The sequence below is a fragment of the Terrapene carolina genome, unplaced genomic scaffold (assembly GCF_002925995.2).
Source record: "Terrapene carolina triunguis isolate 2854851 unplaced genomic scaffold, T_m_triunguis-2.0 Scaffold69, whole genome shotgun sequence".
NCBI classification, from domain to species: Eukaryota; Metazoa; Chordata; order Testudines; family Emydidae; genus Terrapene; species Terrapene triunguis.
In genome coordinates, this window is record NW_020664420.1 from 14,481,829 (window position 1) to 14,509,453 (window position 27,625).

General features: G+C 41.9%; 1 protein-coding gene across 1 annotated transcript in view; it reads right to left on the bottom strand.

Moving 5' to 3' along the window:
• Positions 1-27,625, bottom strand: part of ATP8B1 (ATPase phospholipid transporting 8B1) — a 130,623-nt gene that overhangs the window by 27,024 nt on the left and 75,974 nt on the right. The window contains exons 4-18 of the mRNA XM_026649254.2: positions 26,771-26,884; positions 21,974-22,072; positions 21,824-21,885; positions 21,276-21,348; positions 21,097-21,167; positions 18,258-18,340; positions 15,002-15,160; positions 14,563-14,651; positions 13,543-13,733; positions 12,432-12,640; positions 10,451-10,494; positions 10,110-10,266; positions 8,115-8,303; positions 1,669-1,781; positions 909-1,073 (exon numbers count right to left, since the gene is read on the bottom strand). Of these exons, the coding sequence (XP_026505039.1) occupies positions 909-1,073; positions 1,669-1,781; positions 8,115-8,303; positions 10,110-10,266; positions 10,451-10,494; positions 12,432-12,640; positions 13,543-13,733; positions 14,563-14,651; positions 15,002-15,160; positions 18,258-18,340; positions 21,097-21,167; positions 21,276-21,348; positions 21,824-21,885; positions 21,974-22,072; positions 26,771-26,884 (1,818 nt within the window). The remainder of the gene's footprint in view (positions 1-908; positions 1,074-1,668; positions 1,782-8,114; positions 8,304-10,109; positions 10,267-10,450; positions 10,495-12,431; positions 12,641-13,542; positions 13,734-14,562; positions 14,652-15,001; positions 15,161-18,257; positions 18,341-21,096; positions 21,168-21,275; positions 21,349-21,823; positions 21,886-21,973; positions 22,073-26,770; positions 26,885-27,625) is intronic.

Consider the following 27,625-nt stretch of genomic DNA (forward strand, 5'->3'; position numbering starts at 1 on the left):
CCAGGCTCTGTCCCTACCTCTCTCTGCCTCCTCTACGGAGCTGTGTGATCCTGGAATTCACAGTTAACGAGATCATTTTAACAATAAACTTTTTCTTGGTATACTTCAGATGGCCAAGTTCTGCTTTCTAGTTACCCCAGAGAAACTCTTTTAAAGTCAATAGCATTTGCCAATTCAATAGCGCCTTATTTGGCCCAAGGTATTGGGTTTCTTTAAAAAAAAATCTTCACAATGACTGTGATGAGAGATTTTTGGTTTTTTTAAATGCTATTTGCAATTTATACTCTTGCTTCTCATGAAGTGGTCTTGAATATACACAATTAGAGATATCTGAGTGACATATCTTGATCAGACTGTTTGGTCCCTCTAGTCTTACCCTCTGTGTCAGGCACATTAAGCAATACTCAATCCTTCAAATAAAGGGAAGTTAACTCCATACCATACTAACCGGTTGCATCACACACAGTGGAGATCAATTTAATAATAGAAGCAGTTCCGAGCTTTAAAGAGGAAATAACCTTTGAACAGCTATAGCAAGGTTCCCTTTTTGCAAATTATTTGTAATGCAGTTACCATCATAGCAGATAGCTGTTTATCTATCAAATTTTAAATCCTGAACTTTTTTTTTTTTAATAAAACTCATTTCTGAGCTAGTGCTACTGCTTACAGAGATTAGCAGCCTTTTTGGAATGGTGGAAAAAAGTCCAGTGAAAGCTAAACCAAAGAAATCCATGTTCCTTCATTCCCTGAAGCTCTCTAGAACTGAGTTTTGGCAGTCTCAAAATCTTAATTAAAATTGTACTCACAAATGTGCTAATCAAAAAGGGCTATTCAGTTTCCACAATGGTTTGTTACTATTTGGACAAGAATAAAAACACATTTATAAAATTTAAAATATTACAACTTACAATAAGGTTTTTTTCTATTTCTTCATATACGTTATCCAGGGCTTCATCACGGTTACTTGCAGCTACACTAGCTTCCATGAACTTTTTATTCCATGCTTCATATTCACCATGACTAATGTCCTTGTAGCAGAGGCATAATGTCCTCAAGGTCTCATTTGCAAAAATCTGTGGAAAGAAAGAGAAATAAGCTGCATAGATTTCAATATTAGCTTAAAATTGAAGTTGAGAAGACATGCTATGACTAGTCAATCTGAAAGAACTCAGTCACTGGCTGCTACTGTACTCAAGACTGTATGGTGAAAGTTGGACACATTAAATAGAAGATTCTACAATCATTTGGAAAAAATGTAAAACAATCAATGCAGTAATAGTACATAGTGCAATTTATCCGTCCATCTAGGTAGGTCTAGAAAACATGCTGCAAAGTACAAGTAAAAAATTGAATGGAGCAGGAAAGTCTGAAGTGACATGCAAGTGTCTCAGATAACGAAAAACTAATTCGTAACTAAAAGAAAAAAAAGGGGGGGAGGGAAATCACACGTTCTGATTTCGAACAACACAACATCTAGTAGCAGCAAAAGAAGTTGTTTTGGATGCTGTTCAGCTTTTTCGAACACTTTGTTCTAACAGTCCTATGGAGCTATATTTTTCATAATTATTTAGCAAAGTAGAAATAAGTCAACTCAATGCAGTTGTAGGTAGGTGCAAATAGCTTCGTTTTACCCATGTTAAAAATGGCATTTAAAAAAGCAAAACTTACATCTAGTGCTTCCTGTGTAATCTGTCTCTGAGGATTCATTGGATGTAAACGTTCATAAATTACTGTATCAGCTCCTTTACAGTAAAGTTTAATGTTTCCATCTGGTTCTCTTACTAAATCAGAGAAGGGGAAGAAACAAACAAACAAAAAAAAGCAAAGGGTAGATGTAATAAAGAATAAATTTCTGATCTGACTTTTGTGTCTCGCTATTATGTCATCAGTTTTCTGGTAACAGGAAGATCTCTTTTTTTAAAAATTAGAAAACCTGAAATATTCCATCAGAGAACTGAAGGTTAAATAACAGGGCAACCAATACACAACTTCTTTAAACAGGAAGAGACATTCGAGGCTGGTATGCCTAGAGTTAGAATTACTAAATCAAGTTTCTCTCTTATACTGGTATAAGCTCTTTGATGCGGCTCAGCAGCTTAATTTTGGTTCACAAACACATCATTTCCTCCTCAGCCCTGCTGCGAATGAACAAGGTATCAAAATTGGTAAGAACTGTGTTTTGAAAGCATTTTTTTAAAACATCAAAACACAATTTGCTCACAAGAGCAGGAGAGAGACTACAGTGAAGATATGTTGCAGTTTTCCTTGCACTCGCAATAAAATAAAATAAACCTGAATTTGATATTGTCTGATAGCCCACTATTGAAATTGTTTTAGTGAATTTATACTTCATGTGCTAGGGAAGAAACTAAGATCAAAAACTGTTCATTACTATTAAGTGAGATAACACTTCAGCATGCGAACAGAACGGTCACTCCCCTCTCGTAAGTGTTGTTCTTTGAGAGATGTTGCTCATATCCATTCCAATTAGATGTGTGCGCCGTGTGCAGTCGTTGGAAATTTTTTCCCCTAGCAGCACCCGTCGGGTCAGCTGTGGAGCCCCCTGGAGTGGTGCCTTCCTGGCGCTCAATACATGACCCTGCTGACCCAGCGCCTCCTCAGTTCCTTCTTACCGATTACTCCAACAGAGGGGAAGGTGGGAGGGTTTGGAATGGATATGAGCAACACATCTTGAAGAACAACACTTACGAGAGGTGAGTAACCGTTTTTTCTTCAAGTGATTGCTCATATCCATTCCAATTAGCTGACTCCCAAGACTTACGTAGACGGTGGGGTCAGAGTTAAGGAAATGCTGATTGTAGCACCGCTCTGCCGAAAGCCGCATCATCTCTGGCGAGCTGGACAATGGCGTAGTGAGAAATGAAGATATGTACCAAGGACCAAGTTGCTGTATCAGGACCTAGGCCAAAAATGCTGATGATGAGGCCTGGACCCTCGTGGAGTGTGCCATAAGAGCCGGGGCTGGTACGTTGGCCAGCTCATAGCACGTGCAGATGCATGACATGATCCAGGAGGATATTCTTTGAGATGAGACTGGGAGCCCTTTCATCCAGTCTGCCACCGCTATGAACAGCTCGACAGGTTCGACTTCCTGAACGGCTTAGTGCGCTTGATGTAAAAAGCTAGTGCTCGCCAAACATTGAGGGAGTGCAGCCTCTGCTCCCGGTTACTGGCCTGCAGCTTAGGGTAAAAGACAGGCAGGAAAATGTCCTGACTGGTGTGGAAGTGCGATACCACCTTGGGAAGAAAGGCCAGGTGAGGCCTGAGTTGCATCTTATCCCTGTGGAAAACTGTGTAAGGTGGGTCAGAGGTGAGGGCCTTTCGCTACCTTCCATGACAGATACAGGAGGGAGCAAGTTGCCAGTGGTTCGAACGAGGGCCCCAGGAGTCTGGAGAGGACCAGGTTGAGGTCCCTCACAGGGAGAGGCTACCTGATCTGGGGATGTAGGTGGTCCAGACCCTTGAGGAAGTGACCAACCATAGGGTTGGCGAAGATGGATCACTGGACGCTCCTGGGTGGAAGGCCGAGATAGCAGTGAAGTGTACCCTTATGGAGGACGCCGCCAGGCCTTGCTGTTTCAGGTGTACGAGGTAGTCCAAAATGAGAGGTACAGGCGCCTGGAGAGGGTGTACGATGCTGGTGACACCAACACGAGAATCTCTTCCACTTTGCCAGATACGTGGCTCTAGTGGAGGGATTCCTGCTGCCAAGAAGGACCTCCCTTACTTGTTCTGAGCTCAGAAGTTTCATGGGGTTCAGCCATGAAGCTTCCAATCCATGAGATGGAGGGACTGCAGGTTGGGGTGATGGAGGTGACCGTGGTCCTGAGTGAGTAAGTCAGGGAGGAGAGGTAACGTGGCCGGGGTGTCCACCGACAGTTTCAGGAGCGCCGTGTACCAGTGTTGTCGAGGCCACACTAGAGCTACCAGAATTATCCCTGTCCTGTCCCTGTGGACCTTGAGCAGGACCTTGTGCATGAGAGGGAACGGGGGAAAGGAGTAGAGCAGTCGACCTCTCCAGGGTAGCAGGAATGCGTCCATGAGCGAGCCTGGGCTGTGGCCCTGGAAGGAGCAGAACATTGGGCACTTCCTGTTGCGGTGGGTGGCAAACAGGTGGATCTAGGGAAACCCCCACCTTTGGAAAACCAGGTGTATGACATCCAGCCGAATGGACCACTCATGTGTGTGGAAGGATCTGCTGAGGTGGTCCATGAGTGTTGTTTGGACTCCTGATAGAAAGGATGCTTCCAGGTGAATGGAGTGGGCTATGCAGAACTCCCATAGCTGCAGGGCCTCCTGGCACAGGGGAGAGGAATGGGCTCCACCCTGCTTGTTGATGCAAAACATGGTGGTGTTGTTGTCCGTTAGAACTGCTACGCACTGGCCTTGTAGTCGGGCTTAAAAGGCCTGGCAGGCTAGGCGCACCGCCATCAGTTCCTTGATGTTGATATGTATGGAGAGCTCGTCCTGCAACCACAGGCCCTGTGTCTGGAGGTCTCCCAGATGGGCACCCCATCCCAGAGCTGATGTGTCCATAATCAGGGACAAGGAAGGGTGAGGAAAGGGACTCCTTCGCACATTGCTTGAAAGCTGAGCCACCAGTGGAGAGACGCGAGGACCTGCCCCGGCACCGTGACCACTGAATTCAAGCTGTCATGCCCGGGGCAGTAGGCCGAGGCGAGCCATGCCTGCAAAGGCCTGAGCTGCAGCCTGGTATGCCAGGTCACATAAGTGCAAGCACCCATGTGGCCGAGGAGACTCAGGTACCCCCTTGCTGTTGTGATTGGGAATTGCCGGAGGCTTTGAATTATGTCTGGGATGGCTCGGAATCGGGTCTCTGGCAGAAGGGCTCATGCCTGAATCGAGTCTAACACCGCAATGATGAATTCTATTCTTTGGGTCGGTTCCAAGGTCGACTTCCCCAAGTTGAGGAGGAGACCCAGTCGCTCGAATGTGTACCTGACCAAACGGATTTGGGACTGCACCCACCCCCTGAGTGGTGCCGTGATTCTATCCATGATGCCGAGGGACGGAGCATCACCAGTTTGCCTTGAGATGGTGCCACTCAATGCGGTACCGGAGGCTTGGCACAAAGCTAATGGGAAGGGGGTAGGTTTAGCAGATAAAATAAAAAAAGAACAAGTTAAAAATCACTTAGAAAAGTTAGATGCCTGCAAGTCACCAGGGCCTGATGAAATGCATCCTAGAATACTCAAGGAGCTAATAGAGGAGGTATCTGAGCCTCTAGCTATTATCTTTGGAAAATCATGGGAGACGGGAGAGATTCCAGAAGACTGGAAAAGGGCAAATATAGTGCCCATCTATAAAAAGGGAAATAAAAACAACCCAGGAAACTACAGACCAGTTAGTTTAACTTCTGTGCCAGGGAAGATAATGGAGCAAGTAATTAAGGAAATCATCTGCAAACGCTTGGAAGGTGGTAAGGTGATAGGGAACAGCCAGCATGGATTTGTAAAGAACAAATCATGTCAAACCAATCTGATAGCTTTCTTCGATAGGATAACGAGTCTTGTGGATAAGGGAGAAGCTGTGGATGTGGTATACCTAGACTTTAGTAAGGCATTTGATACGGTCTCGCATGATATTCTTATCGACAAACTAGGCAAATACAATTTAGATGGGGCTACTATAAGGTGGGTGCATAACTGGCTGGATAACCGTACTCAGAGAGTTGTTATTAATGGTTCCCAATCCTGCTGGAAAGGCATAACGAGTGGGGTTCCGCAGGGGTCTGTTTTGGGACCGGCTCTGTTCAATATCTTCATTAACGACTTAGATATTGGTATAGAAAGTACGATTATTAAGTTTGCGGATGATACCAAACTGGGAGGGATTGCAACTGCTTTGGAGGACAGGGTCATAATTCAAAATGATCTGGACAAATTGGAGAAATGGTCTGAGTTAAACAGGATGAAGTTTAACAAAGACAAATGCAAAGTGCTCCACTTAGGAAGAAAAAATCAGTTTCACACATACAAAATGGGAAGAGACTGTCTAGGAAGGAGTACGGCAGAAAGGGATCTAGGGGTTATAGTGGACCACAAGCTAAATATGAGTCAACAGTGTGATGCTGCTGCAAAAAAAGCAAACGTGATTCTGGGATGTATTAACAGGTGTGTTGTGAGCAAGACACGAGAAGTCATTCTTCCGCTCTACTCTGCTCTGGTTAGGCCTCAGCTGGAGTATTGTGTCCAGTTCTGGGCACCGCATTTCAAGAAAGATGTGGAGAAATTGGAAAGGGTCCAGAGAAGAGCAACAAGAATGATTAAAGGTCTTGAGAACATGACCTATGAAGGAAGGCTGAAAGAATTGGGTTTGTTTAGTTTGGAAAAGAGAAGACTGAGAGGGGACATGATAGCAGTTTTCAGGTATCTAAAAGGGTGTCATAAGGAGGAGGGAGAAAACTTGTTCACCTTAGCCTCTGAGGATAGAACAAGAAGCAATGGGCTTAAACTGCAGCAAGGGAGGTCTAGGTTGGACATTAGGAAAAAGTTCCTAACTGTCAGGGTGGTTAAACACTGGAATAAATTGCCTAGGGAGGTTGTGGAATCTCCATCTCTGGAGATATTTAAGAGTAGGTTAGATAAATGTCTATCAGGGATGGTCTAGACAGTATTTGGTCCTGCCATGCGGGCAGGGGACTGGACTCGATGACCTCTCGAGGTCCCTTCCAGTCCTAGAATCTATGAGTCTATGAAAGGGTGGGTGACCTTGGCACTGTCATGGCGATGAGGTCCCTCGCGTCCTTAAAGGTATCCAGGGTGGATGGCAATTCCACCTCCTTGATGACCTGGGCCGGGGAGTCCAACGGCACCAGACTCAACGGTCCCCCTTGCGGGGCCGAAGTCAACGGTGCCATCTCCATAGACTTCGGCCCTGGGTGCTCCTCTCAAGGACGTGCCCCATTGGCTGACTCCAGAGGGGTGGGCCTCTGGGATGGAGAGCTGCTCCTCCCTGGCTTCCAGTGTTGCTTCTGTGCCGGTGAGTGGGAGTGGTGCCGGGTCAACTCCACCGGTTTTGGCACCAGGGAGCGGTGGTGCCCAGGTCTGTGCCAGAGTCCTACCATGATGCCGCTTCCGCCACTGTCACCGGGGTACTATGCACTGATGAACTTGGCGCCAGGTCTTCCCGCTGGTGGAGGCTGTGGTTTAAGTGCCACCTCCATAAGGAGCTGCGAGACAAAAAGTCTCGCCTCTTTTTAGTTCTGGGGCAAAACCCTTTACAAATCCTGCACTTGTCGGCTTGGTGAGCCTCCCCCAGACACACGCGTCATGGGGGTCGCCTGTTGGCATGGGCTTTTGCAGGACTTGCAGGGCTTGAACCCCTGGGACTTGGGCATGTAAGTCCTCCCAGGGAAAAGCAGTCGGGATAGAAGGTAAGCCCCCGCCCCAGCCCAACAGCTAACTACTAACTAAGAACTAATTAATAATTACAGAAAACAACAAACAAACAAAGCTAGGGAAACGTGGTAGAACTTGCTAAGCTACAGTTCCAACGACCGTCACTGGAGGTAAGAAGGAACTGAGGAGGCACCGGGTCGGGAGGGTCATATATCGAAGGTGCCACTACAGGGGGCTCCACAGCTGACCCAACGGGTGCTGCTGGGGAAACACTTTCCGACGACTGTGCATGCGACGTGCGCGCACCTAATTGGAATCGATATGAGCAATCACTCGAAGAAGAACTAGACATTATAGGGGTCCTCAAACTTTTCATAACATGGACCCATATTTTAATACAGAGATTGTCCAGTGGACACATCTGCATCCATTCACAGACCACCTCCACTTGCATTCAGAATTGGGTGGATCACACTGATAAAGGAATAATATCCTTGACAGCACTACAACAATCACTTAACATGTTAGAGTAAGGTTAGAAAAGCCTTCTGTGTATTTCAGTTTCATTTAAAGCAATTTAGCAGCTGGAAATATAGAGCAGCCACCACCATATAACGAGCCATTTTGCCAAAGACAACCATAACAGCACAGTGTGAGAACCTCCGTTCTACTGGTTTAGAGAGTTTTTCTTTAGGGGTCTCTAAAAATAAAGTTTTTTTGAGATCAGCTTACCAATAACAGACATTCGTTTTCTATCACTGTTGAAGTCCAAGATAGCAAGAACATCATAAGTTCTTTCAGTCCCCATCTCACTTATAGTAATGGTATTCTGAGTTCGTGACAGAAAAGCAAATCCAAAGTTTCTGGCTGCTGTTACCAAGGCTCCTTCATCTGGGGAGGCCGCTTGATAGTTGAGCTGACCTATAGTATTAATAGAGTGAAAAGGGAAGAAAGCCATAGTATATTTTAGTAACTGATGCCCTTGTCTAGTGTGCTGCATTTATAGACAGTTGGGACTTTAACAACCCCATGCTTTGTAGCTATCAAGGGCCATATGGGGTGTTTAATATTCTACACTTTTGATTTCTCTGTATAACTCAGGATCCATTTTTACTGTGGATTTAATTAAAAAAAAAAAAAAGGAGTTGGAATGGTCTAGCAATTCAAAAAGACAGAATCTGGGAGCTCATTTAATCCCGGTCCTGGACTCCTTTCAAATAGGCAAGTCACTGAACCTCTCTTCCTCAGCTTCTCCATCAGTAAAATGGAGATAACAGAACTTGGTTACATACAAGTGATTTTTATTTGTAGAATCTTAATTTCTCATTTATTTCATTGCAGCATTTTGGAAGATAAACAGCCTCAAAACAGAAAGCTGTGGCCACATTAACCATTGGAAAAAAATAACTTTAATTAGAGAAGACCAAGAAAAGCAGGCACAAAGTTACAGTGAATAAAGTCATAGATTCCAAGGCCAGAAGGGACCATCTAGTCTGACCTCCTGTATAACACAGGCCATAGAACTTCCCCAAAATAATTCCTAGTGCAAATCTTTTAGAAAAACATTCAGTCTTGATTTTAAAATTGCCAGTGATGGAGAAATCTACCATGATCTTTGGTAAATTGCTCTTATGGTTAATTGCTCTCATTTAAAAATGGATGTCTTATTCCCAGTCTGAATGTGTATAGCTTCAGCTTCCAGTCATTGGATCATGTTAAACTTTTATTTGCTAGACTGAAAAAATCCATCAAATATTTGTTCCTCATGTCTCCACACAAGTATTTATAGATTGTAATAAAGTGACCCTTTAATCCTTCTCTTTGTTATGATAAATAGATAGAGCTGCTTGAATCTCTCTCTCTACAAGTATGTTTGCTTACCTTTTAACCATTCTCCTGGCTCTTCTCTGAACCCTCTCCAATTTATCCACATCCTTCTTTATCTTAATCTAGTTACTGAATTCATATAAGACCAGGACAACAAAGTGGCTGGAAAATTCAGCACTTTGTCCCCTCCTTTTGCATACAAAGTATGTTTGGACTCAGACTTTTATCCTTGCTTCCACAGTTCACCACTTCTCCCCACAGCCACCCATCTGCACCCTTAACCTTTATTTATTCTTCAGATTGCAAAGTTCAACATTCCTCTTTATTCAACTTAGTCCTCTACGGCACTGTATATATTTGTGCATATATTAGAACCATTATGAGTTGAAAAAGCACATTTACTGAAGGGGAAAAGCATCTATAGTCCCAATCATGCCAGCACATAAACAAATACTTAACTGTTTATACATGAGTTATCCCACTGAAGATTAACTTCAAGTGTGTGAAATTACACATGTGTATGTAAAATCTGTGCTTATACTTGTGTGTTTATTTTACCCTTTATTTGGTGTTAATGCTTTTGAAACCCTGTACACCAAATACAGGTTTTCATAGAGTGAAGTGTAATACTGCGAAAACACTAAGTCCTCTGTATTTTGTATTTGTAAAACTTAGATTCAGAAAATGTTTATTGAAGCAGGTATTTAATATATATTTATGTCAAAATTGTGACAATTCAAAAGTCAAATTTGAGACTTCATGGCACATGTAGAGATGGGCATCTTTAGCGCAAGCACTAGCTTAGGATTTATACAATAGCCTGGTGTTCCATCTCACTTGTGTGAATGATGTTAAAGTTGAAGCTACCATGTGTCCATTTTATACAAGCAGAATACTCACCATCAGAAGCATCCACCATTACCGTGTGGCAAATTGCAAGCAGAAAAAAGAATTGTCGAACTTCAGTCTCCTTTCCACATCTAATTTGTTCTATCAGATAATGATCACAAAACGCGAGTTTCCCATCTGCATACATGTTCCAGCTAAAATCAACTTGCTGGATTAGGAAAAAATGAACAGAATTTGAGGTGAATGCAATTACTTCATGCCTAGATAAAAACCTCTCATTACTTGGGGGGCAAAAATCCCCTAAATTAAAATAAAAATAAAATCCTAAACCTCCTATTTCAAAGCCCCAGTGTCTTCAACACATTCTTAGTGAAACAAGTCAACTGACTTACCTCTTCATGGTTTTGATGTTGTCCAGACTCATCCCTGGATTCTCCTGTAATGGAAACAATATCGTTCTGAAATCTTAAAGGTGAGTATCTGACAATTTCAATGACTAGTGCTCAAAGTAGACAGAATACAAATTAAAGGGAATTTCAGCGTATCTAGGTTTTTATATTGGCAGCCATCATTTCACAGTGTATAGGGTTTAATTTTCAAAAGTGCTCTGTGTTGGCTTAACTCTGTTTCCACTGAAGTCAATGGTAAAACTCCAATTAACTTTAAATGGGAGTACAGCTTCAAAATCACAGCCAGCATTAGAGCTTGTGGGAACCTGATTTTTGTTACATAACAAAATTAAAAAAAAAAAAAAAAAAATCCTGTGAACTAAAACACCAAAAAAACCAAAACCAAAAACAAACAAAATTAGTTTTGGGTTGATTAAAACGTTTTGTTCAAATTTTACTTTTCATTTTAGAATATACAATAAATTAAACCAAAAGTAGTTTCAAAATGAAAGGTCAAACATGCTGTTACAAAAAGGTCAAAAATGGAACTTTTGACTTTATTGAAACATCTTTTCCACAAAATTTGGTTCTACGTGAATTTCTGAAAGGCAACATATTTCAGTGAAACATATTGCTTTTGAGAAATCAGCATTTTCTGACAGACAGAATTTTCCTTTGGCAAAATTTCCAATAATTTCTACTTAGCATTGACTTAAATACCAACTATAATTTTTTTTATGCTATGGCTCTTTTAAAAATGGCTAAAAAAACAACAGCGATTTTGAATAACTTTAGCAGCAATCATTTAGTCAGGAAAGTGTAACCAAAACGGGCATATCTGCACCCTGCAGGTGAAGCAAGAAGTAGAACCAGCGGAGCCCATGGACCAGAGCTGGCCAGAGGATGACAATTGCATTTCATGACAACTTTTGAAGTTTTAAATATGTTTTTGTTCCTCACAGGAACCAAACCAGGCAGAGTTTACATCCCAGATCACTCTGAACCAGGCAGAGTAGGATCTTGAATCTGGGTCTCCCACAACCCGGGCCACTGCCATAGCCACCAGGTTAAAGAGTCTCTCTCTCTCTCTCTCCTTCTCCCTTCTTGACGAAAAACTTAAATCAAAATAGAGACAATCGCCATGAAATATTTCAGCTTTGACAAAACTAACGTTTTGTCAAAGTATGCTGTTAGCCAGAAGTGTTCCAACCAGCTTAACTAGACAGGCACAGACCACACAAATTGAGACTGAAAACCAGCATAATGGTGCCTGGTCCCTTTTTCTGCTCCCTCTGTAAAGCTCCTTCAGAAATTGTACTGCTCACCCCTCTACCCACCAATTAGCTCCCCCAAAATGGAGATTTCTAGAGTCCAGAGTGCGTGAGTTAATGCTGATTAGATCATCATTAACATAGCCACAAAGTGTTCTGTGGGGTTAGTGTGCAAAGTGCCCGATTCCCATAGCCATCTCCCCCCATCCCTGCCCCTCTGTCTACTACACGCAAGCTGGGAGTGCGGAGAGTGGAACAGGGGAGAAAATGTTTTGGAAGAGGCAATCTCATGTTCATCCCTCAGAACCAGCTGGATCTCTGTCCTTGTAGAAGCAAAAAAAGGTACCATACCCTTTATATTTTGGGGATTGAGACTATCAGAATTTTCACAGTGGAACACACTTGTGTCACTGAAGTGCATTAACAAATAAGCACTTAATATAGTGGGCATGCAACAGTTAAGATTGAAAAACAGTTGCCAGTAGAGAGGCGTAATAATTAGCAATGACCCAGACTTGCAGGGATGGTGTCCCTAGCCTCTGTTTGCCAGAAGCTGGGAATGGGCGACAGGGGATGGATCACTTGATGATTACCTGTTCTGTTCATTCCCTCTGGGGCACCTGGCATTGGCCACTGTCAGAAGACAGGATACTGGGCTAGATGGACCTTTGGTCTGACCCAGTTTGGTTTTTCTTGTGTTCTTATGTACTTACCGTATGTTTGTCCATTTATGCAGCATTTTTTGAATGCCATGATGTTCTGTGTAAGCGTTCCTGTCTTATCTGAGAAGATGTAGTGGATTTGTCCAAGCTGTTCATTCAGAGTGGTGGTTCGGGCCTTAGCAGGTGTATCCTTCTCCGGGTAATACATTTGCAGATCCCAGTTTATAAAATAGCTTTGGCCTAAACGAATCACTTCAACACTAATTGAGTAAAACACAACAGCAAGATCATACCATTAACAGGTTGCTATACATTAAAATGCAAAGACATTATATAGATCTATCAAGTTCTGAATGGATTTTCAAGGACACCAGTAAAGCAAATAAACCCATGTTATCGGATGTGTTAATATTTAGAAATTATACAAAAGGAGCTAGTTTATTTCCAAAAACTCACCCAGGATACAAGGTACTCAAAACAATCAATTCAAAGTGCACAGCTCAGTTTAAACAGCCCAGTACAAGTCAGATAAGAGACCCCAAATGGAGCATGTCAAAGGTGATCCCATATTAACACCACTGGAGAGAAAACTATATTCAATAGTAAAATGTAACTACAAAGTAGACATCATCTTGGGGGCTAATTGAATACTAGACTGACAGCCAAAACTCAAAGTACTTTTCAGTAAAAAATGAAGTGTGAGCCAGTTCTCCGTCTTAAAAAAGCTGAATGTAGAACATATGAAAAAATTCAACATAGGGCCTAATCTTGTAAGCAGCTTCTTCCATACAGTTTCTCAATAGGAGTGTACAGAACTAGCTTACACACAGAAGTAAATTCTTTCAGGATCTGACCTATCACTGTACATTGTTTGAATATTGGAGAAGTAATTTGTTCATGTTTGCAATTACCACCACACAGTATTATATTTATTAAAGAGGCCAAGTGTTTTTAACATTAATTTTGCATCTTTCAGTCAAGATTTGTACAGCCTAGTGACACACAGTATGGCTCACCTTCCTTTGAAAATATCAGTAAGAGGAAAAGAACACAACATCTTTTTGGGAACGGGGGATTGGAGGAAACCGCATCAAATGGAAATACAATTAATTTTACTCCATACCCACCACATTTTCAACTTTAAAAACAAAGATTTAGTTACCTCACATAGAGAGAAATGGGAACCATAGTGTTAAGAACAATGATGTAGCCCCAAAAATTAAGGAAGCCACGGTACGGAGGGCTGTAGTCTTCACCATCATAGAGGTACCAAGAAGTATTGCCAATCTGCTGCTCCCAATAAGTGTGTCCAATAGCAAGGCCAGCTGACAGGAGGATCAATACGATAAAGATCTAGAACATAAAGTGCCAAGAGTGTTCTTTGTAAGTCAATGGCCTTATTTGCTAGGCTGGATTCCCAACCTTGACCTCTATGAAGATTCTCATGAGACGTATTCTTAGTAGTTATTCAATAAAAGGAAAAACAGATCTACTAGGGCAACCTTTCCCTTGAAAGATCTGTTTTAAAACAGGACATTTGCCAAGATATTAATAATTACAAAGACACTACGTCCTTACCTGTGTTACTAACATATGACAGATTTTTTCTCAAATTGACCTGTGTTTGAACTGAAGACGTTTTTAAGGTCTAATTTTCACATTTTACTATATGCAGATAGCTTAACTGTTGCATTTTAATTCCGTTTGGAAATGAAACTAGCAACAGTGAAGTGCCTGGGGGCCAATTTTTTTTTGTTTTAGTTCAAGTCTAACTTAGCCAAAGTTTATAACATTGCAGGTGAAATGTTTAAAATTAATTTTTATAAATAAAAAATGAGCATTTGTTAAACTTTCATTGATTTTTTTGTTTTTGTTTTTTTGTTTACTCACTTTGTAATTGTTTTCCTTTATAATAAGGCCTCAACCTTACTTGCTGTTCTTGACAGGCAGGCCCATCACTGACACAAAGCCCACTGAGTGTCTAACCACAAAGTGGGATCCACCCATGTGGAACTTGCAAGGTTAGTGCCTAAATTTGGGCCTGAACATACTTGATAGTATGTCGCAATATGAATAATGATTATTGAAACTAGGCATAACAGGACAACATTCACACCTATACAGTATGAACTCCAAAAATGTAACAGAATAAAAAAAAAAAAAAACAATCAAAGTCTGTTACCGTGTAAACCATGTAGTTCATGAGAGAGTCAATTTTAGTCCTTTTAAATCTGGTCTTTCCACTGTTTTTCATTATTTTTGTGTCTCCTCCTAAAAAAAAAAACAAAAACACAAAACAAAATTCATAAAAATAAAAAGAAAGACATCAAGCGTGAATATCATTTCATAAAAAAGTGTACTAGACCTTGTAAGTTTGCAGACATAGGGTCTGATCCTGTAGTGTGCCGAGTGCTGTCCAAGTCAGGACTCTGATACAGGAAACAACTGGAACTGAAGATTCTGCACCTTTTAAAAGGTGGAGTGTTCAGGGATCTATCCTTCACACAAGAGCTTCAATTGAAGTTAATGGAAGTGCCTATGCTGGACAGTTATGGGATGCAGCTTTTACCTAGTGATCTTGCTGTACTTAATTCATATACTTCTGTTTGTTATATAAATACCTGCAAATATGACCACTCCATGGCAGAAGTCTGTATTCCTGATTTTACAGCCACGCAACAAAATTTTATCAGCATCCAGTGGATAAGTCCTGCTTCTCCAGAATAATGTTCCTGTAAACTTGTCTAGGCGATTATTGGGTTCTTCGCATTCAATAAAACCTAATAAAATATTAAAATTTAAAAAATGTAATGATCAATACCAATGACGTTATGAAATACTATACAGGATTTTACTTTAGTCCTTTTACAGGAATAGCATTGGATTCTGTTACAAAAAATACAGCATTTAAAAGCAAAAGTTCTGGATGAAACATTTGTTTGAAAATCTGAGTGCAGATATTCAACGCTATATTGCCAAAAATGTTGAATATGGTGAATTGGGGGAGGGATAGCTCAGTGGCTTGAGCATTGGCCTGCTAAACCCAGGGTTGTGAGTTCAATCCTTGAGGGGGCCACTTAGGGATCTGGGGCAAAATCAGTACTTGGCCCTGCTAGTGAAGGCAGGGGGCTGGACTCGATGACCTTTCAAGGTCCCTTCCAGTTCTAGGAGATAGGATATCTCCATTAATTAAAAATAATTAAAAATTAATTAATTAATTAATCCATTGGCATTTTACTTTAAGTTCATCCGCAGACTACAAATACACAGTATACAGCAGAACTATTTTCTCGCTACAATTGCCATGTTGTATTCAGCCCTCAGTTAAGCTGACTTTCAGCCAATATCTTTACTTGAGTATTTCCCTAACAGTGAAGGTGATCAATATGGGAGAGGAATGTAGGTTTCTCACTTACTGGATCGCTTAAACTCCAGACTGAGGCTATTATTCATTATTTGATGTTATTTTGCTTTTGAGACTTAAGTGGCAATGACCCAACAAGAAAAATACATTGTCATGCTGATAACATGCATGTGGTAAAGATATTCTTCCAAATTTGAATTTTTTGGATGCGAGTGCAGAGCCATTGGCCAAGATTTTTGAAAACTCATGGTGATCCGGGGAGGTCCCGGATGACTGGAAAAAGGCTAATGTAGTGCCCATCTTTAAAAAAGGGAAGAAGGAGGCCAGTCAGCCTCACCACAGTCCCTGGAAAATCATGGAGCAGGTCCTCAAGGAATCAATTTTGAAGCACTTAGAGGAGAGGAAAGTGATCAGGAACAGTCAGCATGGATTCACCAAGGGCAAGTCATGCCTAATTAACATAATTGCTTTCCATGATGAGATAACTGGCTCTGTGGATGAGGGGAAAGCAGTGGATGTGTTATTCCTTGACTTTACTGTGGGAGACCGTATCAAAAACTTTGCTATTCTTGCCAGCAAGTTAAAGAAGTATGGGCTGAATGAATGGACAGAAAGCTGGCTAGATCATCGGGATCAATGGGTAGTGATCAATGGCTCCATGTCTAATTGGCAGCCGGTATCAAGCGGAGTGCCCCATGGGTCGGTCCTGGGGCCGGTTTTGTTCAATATCTTCATTAATGATCTGGAGGATGGCGTGGATTGCACCCTCAGCAAGTTTGCAGAAGACACTAAACTGGGAGGAGTGGTAGATTCGCTGGAGGGTAGGGATAGAATACAGAGGGACCTAGACAAATTAGAGGATTGGGCCAAAAGAAATCTGATGAGGTTTAATAAGGACAAGTGCAGAGTCCTGCACTTAGGATGGAAGAATCCCATGCATTGCTACAGACTGAGTAGCTAGGCAGCAGTTCTGCAGAAAAGGACCCAGGGCTTACAGTGGACGAGAAGCTGGATAGGAGTCAACAGTGTTCCCTTATTGCCAAGAAGGCCAACGGCATTTTGGGCTGTATAAGTAAGAGCACTGCCAGCAGATCGAGGGACGTGATCATTCCCCTCTATTCGGCATTGGTGAGGCCTCATCTGGAGTACTGTGTCCAGTTTTCGGCCCCCCACTACAAGGAGGATGTGGAAAAATTGGAAAGAGTCCAGCGGAGGGCAACAAAAATGATTAGGGGGCTGCAGCACTTGACTTATGAGGAGAGGCTGAGGAAACTGGGATTATTTAGTCTGCAGAAGAGAAGAATGAGGGGGAATTTGATAGTTGAAAGCAGCTATCTGAAAGGGGGTTCCAAAGAGGATGGATCTAGACTGTTCTCAGTGGTACCAGATGACAGAACAAGGAGTAATGGTCTCAAGTTGCAGTGGGGGAGGTTTAGGCTGGATATTAGGAAAAACTTTTTCACTAGGAGGGTGGTGAAACACTAGAATGGGTTACTTAGGGAGGTGGTGGAATCTCCTTCCTTAGAGGTTTTTAAGGTCAGACTTGACAAAGCCCTGGCTGGGATGATTTAGTTGGGAATTGGTCCTGCTTTGAGCAGGGGGTTGGACTAGATGACCTCCTGAGGTCCCTTCCAACCCTGATATTCCACGATTCTATGATTCTCTCTCACCAACACAAACTGGTCCAAAGACTATATTACCTCACCCACCTTGTCTCTCTAATATCTTGGGACCGACATGGCTACAACTACAATTCATGTATTTTAGTTTATGGTCTCTTTTGTGGACTTTGTTATTTTTTATTGCTATTGTGTAAATTATGGATTGATCACTTCATGTCACATGGTATTTCTGCTTCCATCTGAAAATGGAATTCAGCTCATCTTGAAATTTTGAATTCGGATATATTTGTGTTTACAAATGTAAATGAACAAAAAATATGAGTGATTGAATATTGCAATCTGAACTTTAGCCAGATGGTGAGAATTTTTACCACTTTTTACCCATATTTGCTATAAATTTGTTAGAAACTTTTTTCTTTGAAGTATAAGGTACAGGATTGCTAGAGAATTTTAGTAAAGAAATACAGTTCTATCTCAGATCCCAACAGGAGGGAATGTGAAATTTGAAAAATAAAATACACTTTGTGTTTGCACAGTAAAATTATGTTTAATACTAAGAGTAATAGAAACTAGTCTACAGGTTCCCAATATAAACCACTTTGTTTTTTTTACAGAAAACATTGGAATGGAAATGTTAGTTTAGAATCTCCTTTCTCTCCTCTCATCAACATACTGCAGAATGTCCATGATACAAAATCTTGTCTTTCAGATTGTATTGTTGAGCAAAATACAATTTTCAGTCAAACCAGTTACTTGTACTGCATACTGGCGTAAAAATAGAACCATATACATATTACCAACAGCCCAGTCTGAGCTCTACATTTTGTTTAACTGTAAGTTATTCAAGCTACATTTGAGCAATTGTAATGAGAACAAAGTGTTTGCACAAACCATCAAATTCTGCCATTGCACTTTCTTCTTGGAGATATCTGTCTGTTACCTCAAGTGACATTTTGAACTTTAAGTTAGTTTCACTAAAAGAAAGAAGAAGAAGGAAAAAAAAAAGGTTACCAAAACCCGAAAAAAGGAGGAAAATTTGAAGTAACACGAACACACACACACATACGTATGCAGCTATTATCTGTGCACATCCACTTTGAGAAAATGGTAAAATAGCACATTTGCAAACATTACATTAATGCATTTGAAATTCTCACAAATTGCACAAGTAATTCTAACAAGAAAGCTTGCTCATTTCTCCCCATAATGGATATATTGATTGACTTACGTTCACTGTAAATAAGGAAATGTGAGCCAAGAACCTCTCAGTGCCAACTGGCAAGGAGGTGCAGAGGGATTACAGGACTCTTCTGAGTCTGATACACCTCTATCCCGATATAACGCTGTCCTCGGGAGCCAAAAAAAAATCTTACCGCGTTATAGGTAAAACCGCATTATATCGAACTTGCTTTGATCCACCGGAGTGCGCAGCCCCCCCCCCTCCCCCGAGCACTGCTTTACGACGTTATATCCAAATTCATGTTATATCGGGTCGTGTTTTATCGGGGTAGAGGTGTATGTACTTTCTAGTTCACCAAAGAATGTCGCTCATGGTCTCACATGAAAGCCGGTGTTGCTCCGCGCATTCATAGCATTTTGAAGTGTATGTACAGGTACTATGTAAGGAGTGAGTATATATTCTCAAAATACATTCCTAATGTCTGTATCAAGGTGCTGGTCACCAGCAAAGGTGAAAAATAGGTTTTCTGTCAGACAATACATGTTTATCTGTATGTTTATAAATAAATGGAGAAATGTCTTGTTCACAAAGGGTCTCCTATGATCACTCTAAATGGAATGCAAAGGAAGGATTGTGAGGACTTCAGAAATAAACTAACAGGAAGAGAAAAGCAGCAGGTGGGAGGAAACCCTATCTGGAGGTGTACATTAAAGGTTTGCTTGAGTATATTTGGGGGAACAGGGGAGTTGCCTGGGTACCCTTCACTGAGGAAGTAAAAGGGCAGTGATTTTGTTTCATGAAAGAGGGGTCTCAACCAGGCTTAGCTGAAAACACTGGAGAGAACTTTAGATGAGAAACTTATTTGGACAAGAGAGTAAATTGTTAGTTAAGTATAGTCTCTAGAAAGCACATTAAGATTTTTTTATATGTACCCATTTGTTTCCAGTACTCTTACTCACTCTCACTTCAATCTTTATTATTTAATAAATTTATTCTTGTTTTCACAACGAATATATCTAAGTGCTGTGGTGTGGAGCAAGTTGAATCTTGCAAGCTGGTGTACACTGTTTCTTTGGGAATAGCAGGCCTGGTAATCCTGTGAGTGTTCAGTGGATAAGGGGCTGGGGATGCTGCAGGCAAAGCTCTGTGTATTCAGGGCTGGTGTGTGCCTGTCGCTACCCATGCGGAAAAAGCAAGATCTGCTGCTACCAGAGGCTGGTGGTTTCAGGGAGCTGATCCACAGCAGGCTTCATGATAAAAAGCATGTAATGGTCAGATGCCTCACAACCCTGGGTACCCTGAGGGAGCAACACCGTAAAAAGAACCCAGTTAATACACTACTTGTAGAAAAACAGACTCAAAGTGGGAAAGCTTTGGCAAGATCTTGAACTCTTATTTACATTTCTCGATGAAATAATTTAAGACAGAACAAACACCTCAGAGTTCAAACAAGGAGAGTCTCAAATGGTGTAATATTCACCATTCAGCCACAACACACACCAGGATGTGCCTTGTTGCTTTGTGATTTCTCACCTCAGAGGCACTGTCAGCACAAAGTGCTGTTTCCAAATAAATGAATTAGGTTACATCTGTGCACGTACTATTATGACTTGATATCATAAAATAAAATTCAGAAAAATTGGTTTTAGTTTATTATAACCTTGTATTAATAGTATTTCATTGCCAAAAGGAAAAAGGTGCAAAGGCACTGTGGAAAAAAAAAAAAAAAAAAAAGCTTTCTACACATTGTTTCTTCCTCTACCTCATTAATTTGATAAGGGTTCAAGAGATTATCTTTAGACTCATATTAAAGCAGTAATTAATGATTTGTAAATTTCCATTTTTAGAGGTTCCCTGCACGTCTCTTTTCCCAGTACATTTCACAAGATCCGTGCAGCTGTAATTTTCCACAGTATTTTGCCTAGGGCTGCTCAGCTTTTAACTGCTGTTGTTGGAGGCGGGGAACGGGACGTTAATACGATGCCAAACGGTAAAGTTAGTGGGATGAACGTAAATGCTCAAAGCCACTGCTTTCCTGATGCAGTAGTTAAGCTTAAGGAAGCTGTTGTAAATAAAGTAGAACCTAAAATTAAATAACTGACAAAATTAAGAGCTCTAGTGAAAGAGAGCAAAAAACACACTCTGACTGCAATGTCTGGTAATCCAAACGGACTCTATACATGATTTTATAGCGTTGTAATGTAGGGAATAAACATGTGGCCCTCAAGATCAATAGAAGTTGTGTGGCTAAATCACTGCCAGACGAAAATTTATTCTAGCGTATCTCACTAGTGATCCATATTATGCAGAGTCCAGGTCACCTGGACTTCATAAAAGCCATTCATTTTAGGGAGAATACAAATTAAGATATTTATGAAACAGTAATAACAAAACTCACACAAATTAATTACCTTAAATTTGCCACGTCTAATCACCTTGGTATATAAAGAATTTCACTACTTTGGAATAATATTTCTGCAACACACACTTCGGCCCTTTCACCATTAAACCAAAAATGACATGTAAGAAATCCCGTAAAAAGAGCCTTACCCATCTAGTTCAGCTGTCTCTACGTAACAAAGGCTGTTAGGTTCCGAGCTGGACAGCAGCAGAATATCAGCCTAGTCAAAACAGCACAGTAAATAAATGAAAGCCAAAACAACATTGCACCAGAGAAACTCCACGCAAACAAGAAATTTATTTTTTTTAAAATGAGGCCATTCGCTTACAGGAACAAAGGCATTTTTCTCCAGACGAATGACATCTCCAACTTGAATATCTTTCCATTTAGCAGTTTTGAACCTAAGTGTCAAATATTTTTTAAGATTAGTAGTATTCATTTATATATCATCTTCAAGTGTATGGCATCTTCCCTAGCAGACTTCCACAGTATCAGAGTAGAAGAGCCTTATATCTCAGGAGAGAAACATTCCTTATTCAAACAGTTCCTGATGACTGAAATTCTTAAGAACTGCAATGCAGGCAAGCTTCATCATTTAACACACATGAATATTTCTGCCTTTTTCCCCAAAACTCTCACTTGACACAGATTCAGTGGTGGATTTTTTTTTTTTAATGTGACTGTTCTTTCAAACCACAAGGGATTGGATGTAGGCAATTAACTTTAATTGTTAATAGGAGTTACACATAAGAGTCGATAAACAGTGGAGAACTGCAATCTAAATGTACAATATAATCTACAATTTAAGTTCTGCAGGAGCAATCAGTAACTAGTAAAAACATTACTTTCAAAGTTAAAGCAAAAACTTTACAATACCTTCCATCCCTGATAACATCACATGTCCGGTTATTAATCTCATTATCCATTCTATGGCGAGCCTTAAGGGGACAGGAAAAAGGAGTATGTTTACTCTTACATATTTAAATAACTTGTCATCAATTTTAACATTAAGAAAATATTTCTTACAATGTCATCCACTAGGTCTTTGATTGCAGTTATCCCAAGCACCAAGAGCAAAGGCACTAGCGTTGTATACCACGATAAAGTAGTTATCTGAGGAATTGTCTGTGAATGTGAACAAAGATCAGGAAACAACTTGGTGAATCACTTTAGTGGCAAAAGGGACCAACAGATCATCTAGTCTGACCTCCTGTACATCACAGGCCTCAAGCACCAACCAGCACCTACACACTAAGCCCAACAACCAAAATTAGACTGAAGTATTACAGCCCACAGGAAACTACATTATGATGTGACACAGGCAGAGAATATGAGGGACTGAGGTGCACCCTGCCAGTGGCCCCTGGAATGGCAGGGAAATGATTACATGAGCCAGATAATCCTGGCAAGTGACCTGCACCCACATGCTTCAAAAAAGGTTATTCTGGAACGATTTACTTTCGGTAAACCCACATTGCATTACATCCCCTTTATTATTTACTTCTATGAATTTAAATTATTTTTTTTCCTTTCACAATTTGTTCTAAAGCCTTTTATACTACTGAGATCATACTAACAGGTCTGTAATTGCCCTGATCACTCTCCCCACCTTTCTTAAATACAGGGATGATATTAGCATTCTCCAGTCATATGGTACTACCCCCATAAAATAGATTTATTAAAAATTCTTGCTTCTGGACTAACAGTCTCATATGCCAGTTCTGGAAGAGGAAGTTACTTATCTATAACTGGAAGTTCTTTAAGATGTGTGATCCCTATCTGTATTCCACGGAGGGTTTATGCATGTACACCAGGCATTCAGAGATGGAGATTTAAAAGTAGCATCCATGGCTCCACACATGCTCCCTGACTCACTTCACAGCTTCGTCCGAGGTGATAAAGGGCAGGGAGGATCAACTGTGTCTCCAGTTCCTTCTCCACTGCAAATCAACAGATCTGCAGCAGAGGGGAAGGAGGGGAAGCAGAATACAGATAGGGACCACACATCTCAAAGAACCTCCAGTTACAGGTAAGTAACCTCCTCTTCTTCTTCTTCTTCAAGTGATGGTCCCTATTGTATTCCACTGAGGGTGACTAGCAAGCAGTACGTAAGTTGGAGGAGGGTACAAGGATGAAGATGGGATAGATGAGTGGAGGACAGCTGCAACAGAGGAGGCATCCACTGTTGGGTCCTGCATTAAGGCATAATGCACAGCAAAGGTGTGAACTGAACTCCACCTGGCCACTTTACAGATATCCCAAAGCAATAAGTCATGGAGGGAGGCCATGGTCAGAGCCTGGGTTCTTGTTGCATGGGCCCACACCCTTGAGGGTGGTTGGAGGACAGATAATTGATAGAGTGTAATGCAGCCCAAAATCCACTTAGAGATTCATTGTGTGAAGATTGCCCGCCCCTTAACTCTTTTGGCTATTGCGACAAACAGCCCGGGGGATTTCCTGACCGGTTTCATCCTTTTCAGGTAGGACAATGCCCAATGGACATCAAGGGAGTGGAGTCACCATTCCTCTTCCAAAGCATATGGCTTCATGAAGAAAACAAATAAGTGAATGGATTGATTAACGTGAAATTGGGGAATGACCTTTGGCAAAAATTTGGGATGCAGACACAGGGATACTTTATCTTTATGGAAAGTCATGAAAGGAGGGCCTGCCATCATGGCGCCAAGCTCACCAGCCCTCACTGATGTGACAGTAACCAGGAAGGCAACTTTCATGGAGAGGAGGGACATTGAACATGATGCCAGCAGTTCAAAGGGTAGTTTCGTTAGCACAAATAGGACCAAGTTAAGATCCCATTGGGGAGCGATAGGTTGTACAGGTAGGAAGGTTCTAATGAGGCCCTTCCAAAAACCGAACAGTCAACAGGTAGCTAAAGATGGAAGGTCATTCCACGGGGGGGAGGGTGCTAATTGCTGCTCGGTGGACTTCGAGGAAGCTGTGGGCAAGACCCAATGCCTTCAAGGACAGTAGGTAGTCAAGGAGGAGGGGAATCCCCCCTGCTTCTGGGAAAATCCTTTGTGTTCCACCCAGGAAGCAAAGCGTGTCCACTTGGCTCAGTAACCACATTTAGTGGAGTCCTTCCTGCTGCTAGAAAGGATGTTTTGCACGTCTGATGAACATGTCCACTCTAGAGAAAATTTCTATCCAAATACCAGGCTTTGAGATGGAGCACCTTTGGATTAGGATGGCTGATGCTGCCATTGTGCTGAATCAGGAGATTAGGGACAGCAGGGAGGAAAGGTGTACATATGGTCAGCATGTGCTAAAATGTCCTGTCTGGCTCAAGTATAGCTTCATTGATAGGCAATGCAACTCTACCCTTAGGGTAGAAAAATGCCCGTAAGACGAGATCTTTCCACTGTGGAGAAGTCCACTGCTCCAGTGCCAGTACTGAGTACAGAGAAGGTGCCCTTAACTCTTGGGAGATTGGGAAGAGCGCCAGGTGGTGCAGATCTGATGCTGATGAGTGAAGGATGTCTAGGAGCTGATGTTGGGTACCCTGGACCTTCTCCAGAGGGATGTAAAGCTCCCCTGCCACCCTCCATAGAAGATCCTGAAACTGGTGGAAGTTATCTGGGGTTGAAGGGGGTGCTCAAGCCACTGCCGCATCCGGAGAGGAAGACGGGAATCTTTCCTGCTCAATCGGTACCATCAGAACTGGGCTGAGTGACTCTTCCTCCATCACTGGTGTCGAGCATCTGCAGGAAGGTGCATGAGATGGGAAAATTGGTGAAGTCTCCCTTGCTGACTATGGGGCTCTGAAGGAGGGTAATGGGGCCAAGGTCCCCAATTGGGCCAGCATGACGGATCCAGTGGGTGTTGTGATGGACCCCACGGTGTGGGAAACCAGTGGCTCTGTGGCGGCTACAGCAGAGGATACTGCCATGGTATAGATGGCTTCCTGTATTAGTCCTCGTGGTGGTATGGGATGGACTGACTCTGCCCATTATCCGACTCATCTGAAGATAAGAAGATAAGAATTAGGAGACATTTTCCATAGGCGGTACTGTTGGAACCAGGGGAAGTGTGTAGATCACCAGAATGGGATGTGTGTGGTGTGCCAAATGCAGTATGTCCTGAAGGGAAGACACAATATCCCTAGAGGTGGAGGGTGTAGACAGGTGTAAAGATGTTGGGTCCCCCAGAGCAAACATATCCTGGGTTTCTGGAACTCTTCCTAATCTCCCAAGAGTGGCATCGGAGTGGGGGACTTCCCCATGATGGAAAAGTCTCTTGTCTTGTGGGGGCATCGATGCTGTCGAGGTTGGCGATTCTGTCCCTGGTACCAGTGGCTCTGTCCTCTTGTGAGGCCTCTTCTCATGTTTATGAGGCTTGGCATGTATTCCTTCTCCATGACGGGAGCTAGTAGATGGAATGTCCCCTTTCTTGGTCTTAGAGGAAGTCTTACCGCCATGCTTATCATCGAGTTTCCTTGCCTCTCAACTACGCCCTGGCGGGGGCCCATAGCGGTGATACTGCCGGTGCCAGACTCGGGCTCCATAGCCAGAGGGGCATTCCTGGCTGTCTCAGGCAAATGTACGGAGATGGGGTGGGGTTCCCCAGCCTGGATCCGAATGAGGCCTCATGGCAACTTCCACGAGGTGCTTCTGGAGGCAAGGAGCCCGACCTTCTGGGGTATGGCTGAGGAAGGACTAGCAGATACTGCATCTGAATGCAATGTGGTTCTCTCCCAAGCAGTAGAGACAGTGCTGATATTCGTCACTGACCGAGAAGGAACACTGGCAGGAGGCACCGATGTTAAAGCCTGGGGTCTTCGGCAGAGTCCAGTACCCGTGCATTGGTATGAGGGGAGGGGTGGGAAAGAGTATGGAGAAACAATAAGCCCTCCAAACAACTTATTCTACTCTAAAACTACTACAGACTATCTAAAAGCAATAAAAATAGTAAAACTCTAAAACACTAACTATATACAACTTTGTTTGTGAAAGTGCATCACTCGCAAGCGGACACTGATCATTCCGATCCAGACCATGCGGCGGTGAGAAGGAACTGGAGACACAGTCTGTCTGTCCTGCCCTTGGTCACCTCGGACAAAACCATGAGGTGAGTCAGGGCTCATGCGTGGACCAACCAAAATTCTCTGGCTCCAGATGCATAGTGCACATGCATAAACCCTCAGTGGACTACAATAGGGCCCATCACTCAAAGAAGAACATAAGTTATCCAATTCCCTGATTTGAGCACATTAAGTTCTTTAAAAGGTGTGTTCTTAAGTCAGGTTAGCTAACTCAGGTTAAAATAGAAGTGAAGACATGGCAACTCTTAACTTGTGTTAGCAGTTCGGTATAAAGTCTATATGGGATCCTGGGAGTGAACATTGGCTTTAGGTTGCCATGCCTTCAAGACTATATTAACCTGAGTTAGCTACGTGAATTAAGAATGCACATTTTTTTTTCCTGGCAGTGAAAACAACCTACGAGCTCCAGTCATGGACTAGAACCACATTGTGCTAGGCACTGTACAAACTTAAAGCAAAAAGGATGGTCCATACCCCAAATTGCTCACAGTCTAAGTAACTAGTTGTATTCTAAGCAGGGTACACAAGGTATAAATCTAAATATCAAGCTAAAAGGATCAATGTGCAATAAAGTGCATGGCTCCAAGTTCATATTAAACTTGCTGAATTTTAAAAGCAGTTAGTCTGGAGTTGTTTATAAAGTCCACTTTAGTTTCATGATAGCAATGTCACAAAAAGCAGTAATATTCAGCTGCATTACTGAGTAACTGAACTTATATTATCATCTTTATCATAATTATCTGTATTATGTAATCAAATTTTACCTGTAAAATAAGAAGAACCAGGAAATAGAAGTTGGCCACTCTTTTAAACTGTTCTAGCAAATTCAATGGTAAAAAGGTAATTGCATTGTATTTGTAGGTCTTAATTGCATTCCCCTGTTGAGAAAAAAATTAAAAATAAGTCATTCTAAATAGCAATATACTAATGGATACTTTTCCAATCCAATTTGTATTTCATGTAAAATGTTTTATAGTATCCCTCTCTACAAATGGCCGTGTAAGTTAAGTGTATTATGCAAACCAGTTTAACAAGGATCACTAGTCAAGTCAACCAAAATCACTGTTGGCTTGAATGTTATTTCTAAGCTGTCTTTTGTTGCTTTAGCTGTCAACTAGCAATATCTTAAAAGGATTATCTGGAGCACTATGTAAAATCAAGGGACTGGAAATAGGATACTGAGTTTTTACCTCAAGGCAACTCCTTCAAACTGAACTCAGGTCAGTAGTGATAATTGAAAAGTCATTCCTGTTTGATAACTGTGCAATGGTCTAATTACAGTCCTAAGAGAAGAGCAGGAAAGGACTAGAACCAGATAGATATCCTACTAGGATCTAGCAATTCTAAATTATTTGTAAAAAGCAACAGAGTGTCCTGTGGCACCTTATAGACTAACAGATGTATTGGAGCATAAGCTTTCATCTGACGAACAGGGCTGGCTCCAGGCACCAGCTTGCCAAGCAGGTGCTTGGGGCGGCCACTCCGGAGAGGGGCGGCACGTCCAGCTGTTCGGCGGCAATTCGGCGGATGGTCCCTCACTCCCACTCGGAGCGAAGGACCTCCCACCGAATTGCCGCCGCAGATCGCGATCACGGCTTTTTTTTTTTTTTTTTTTTTTT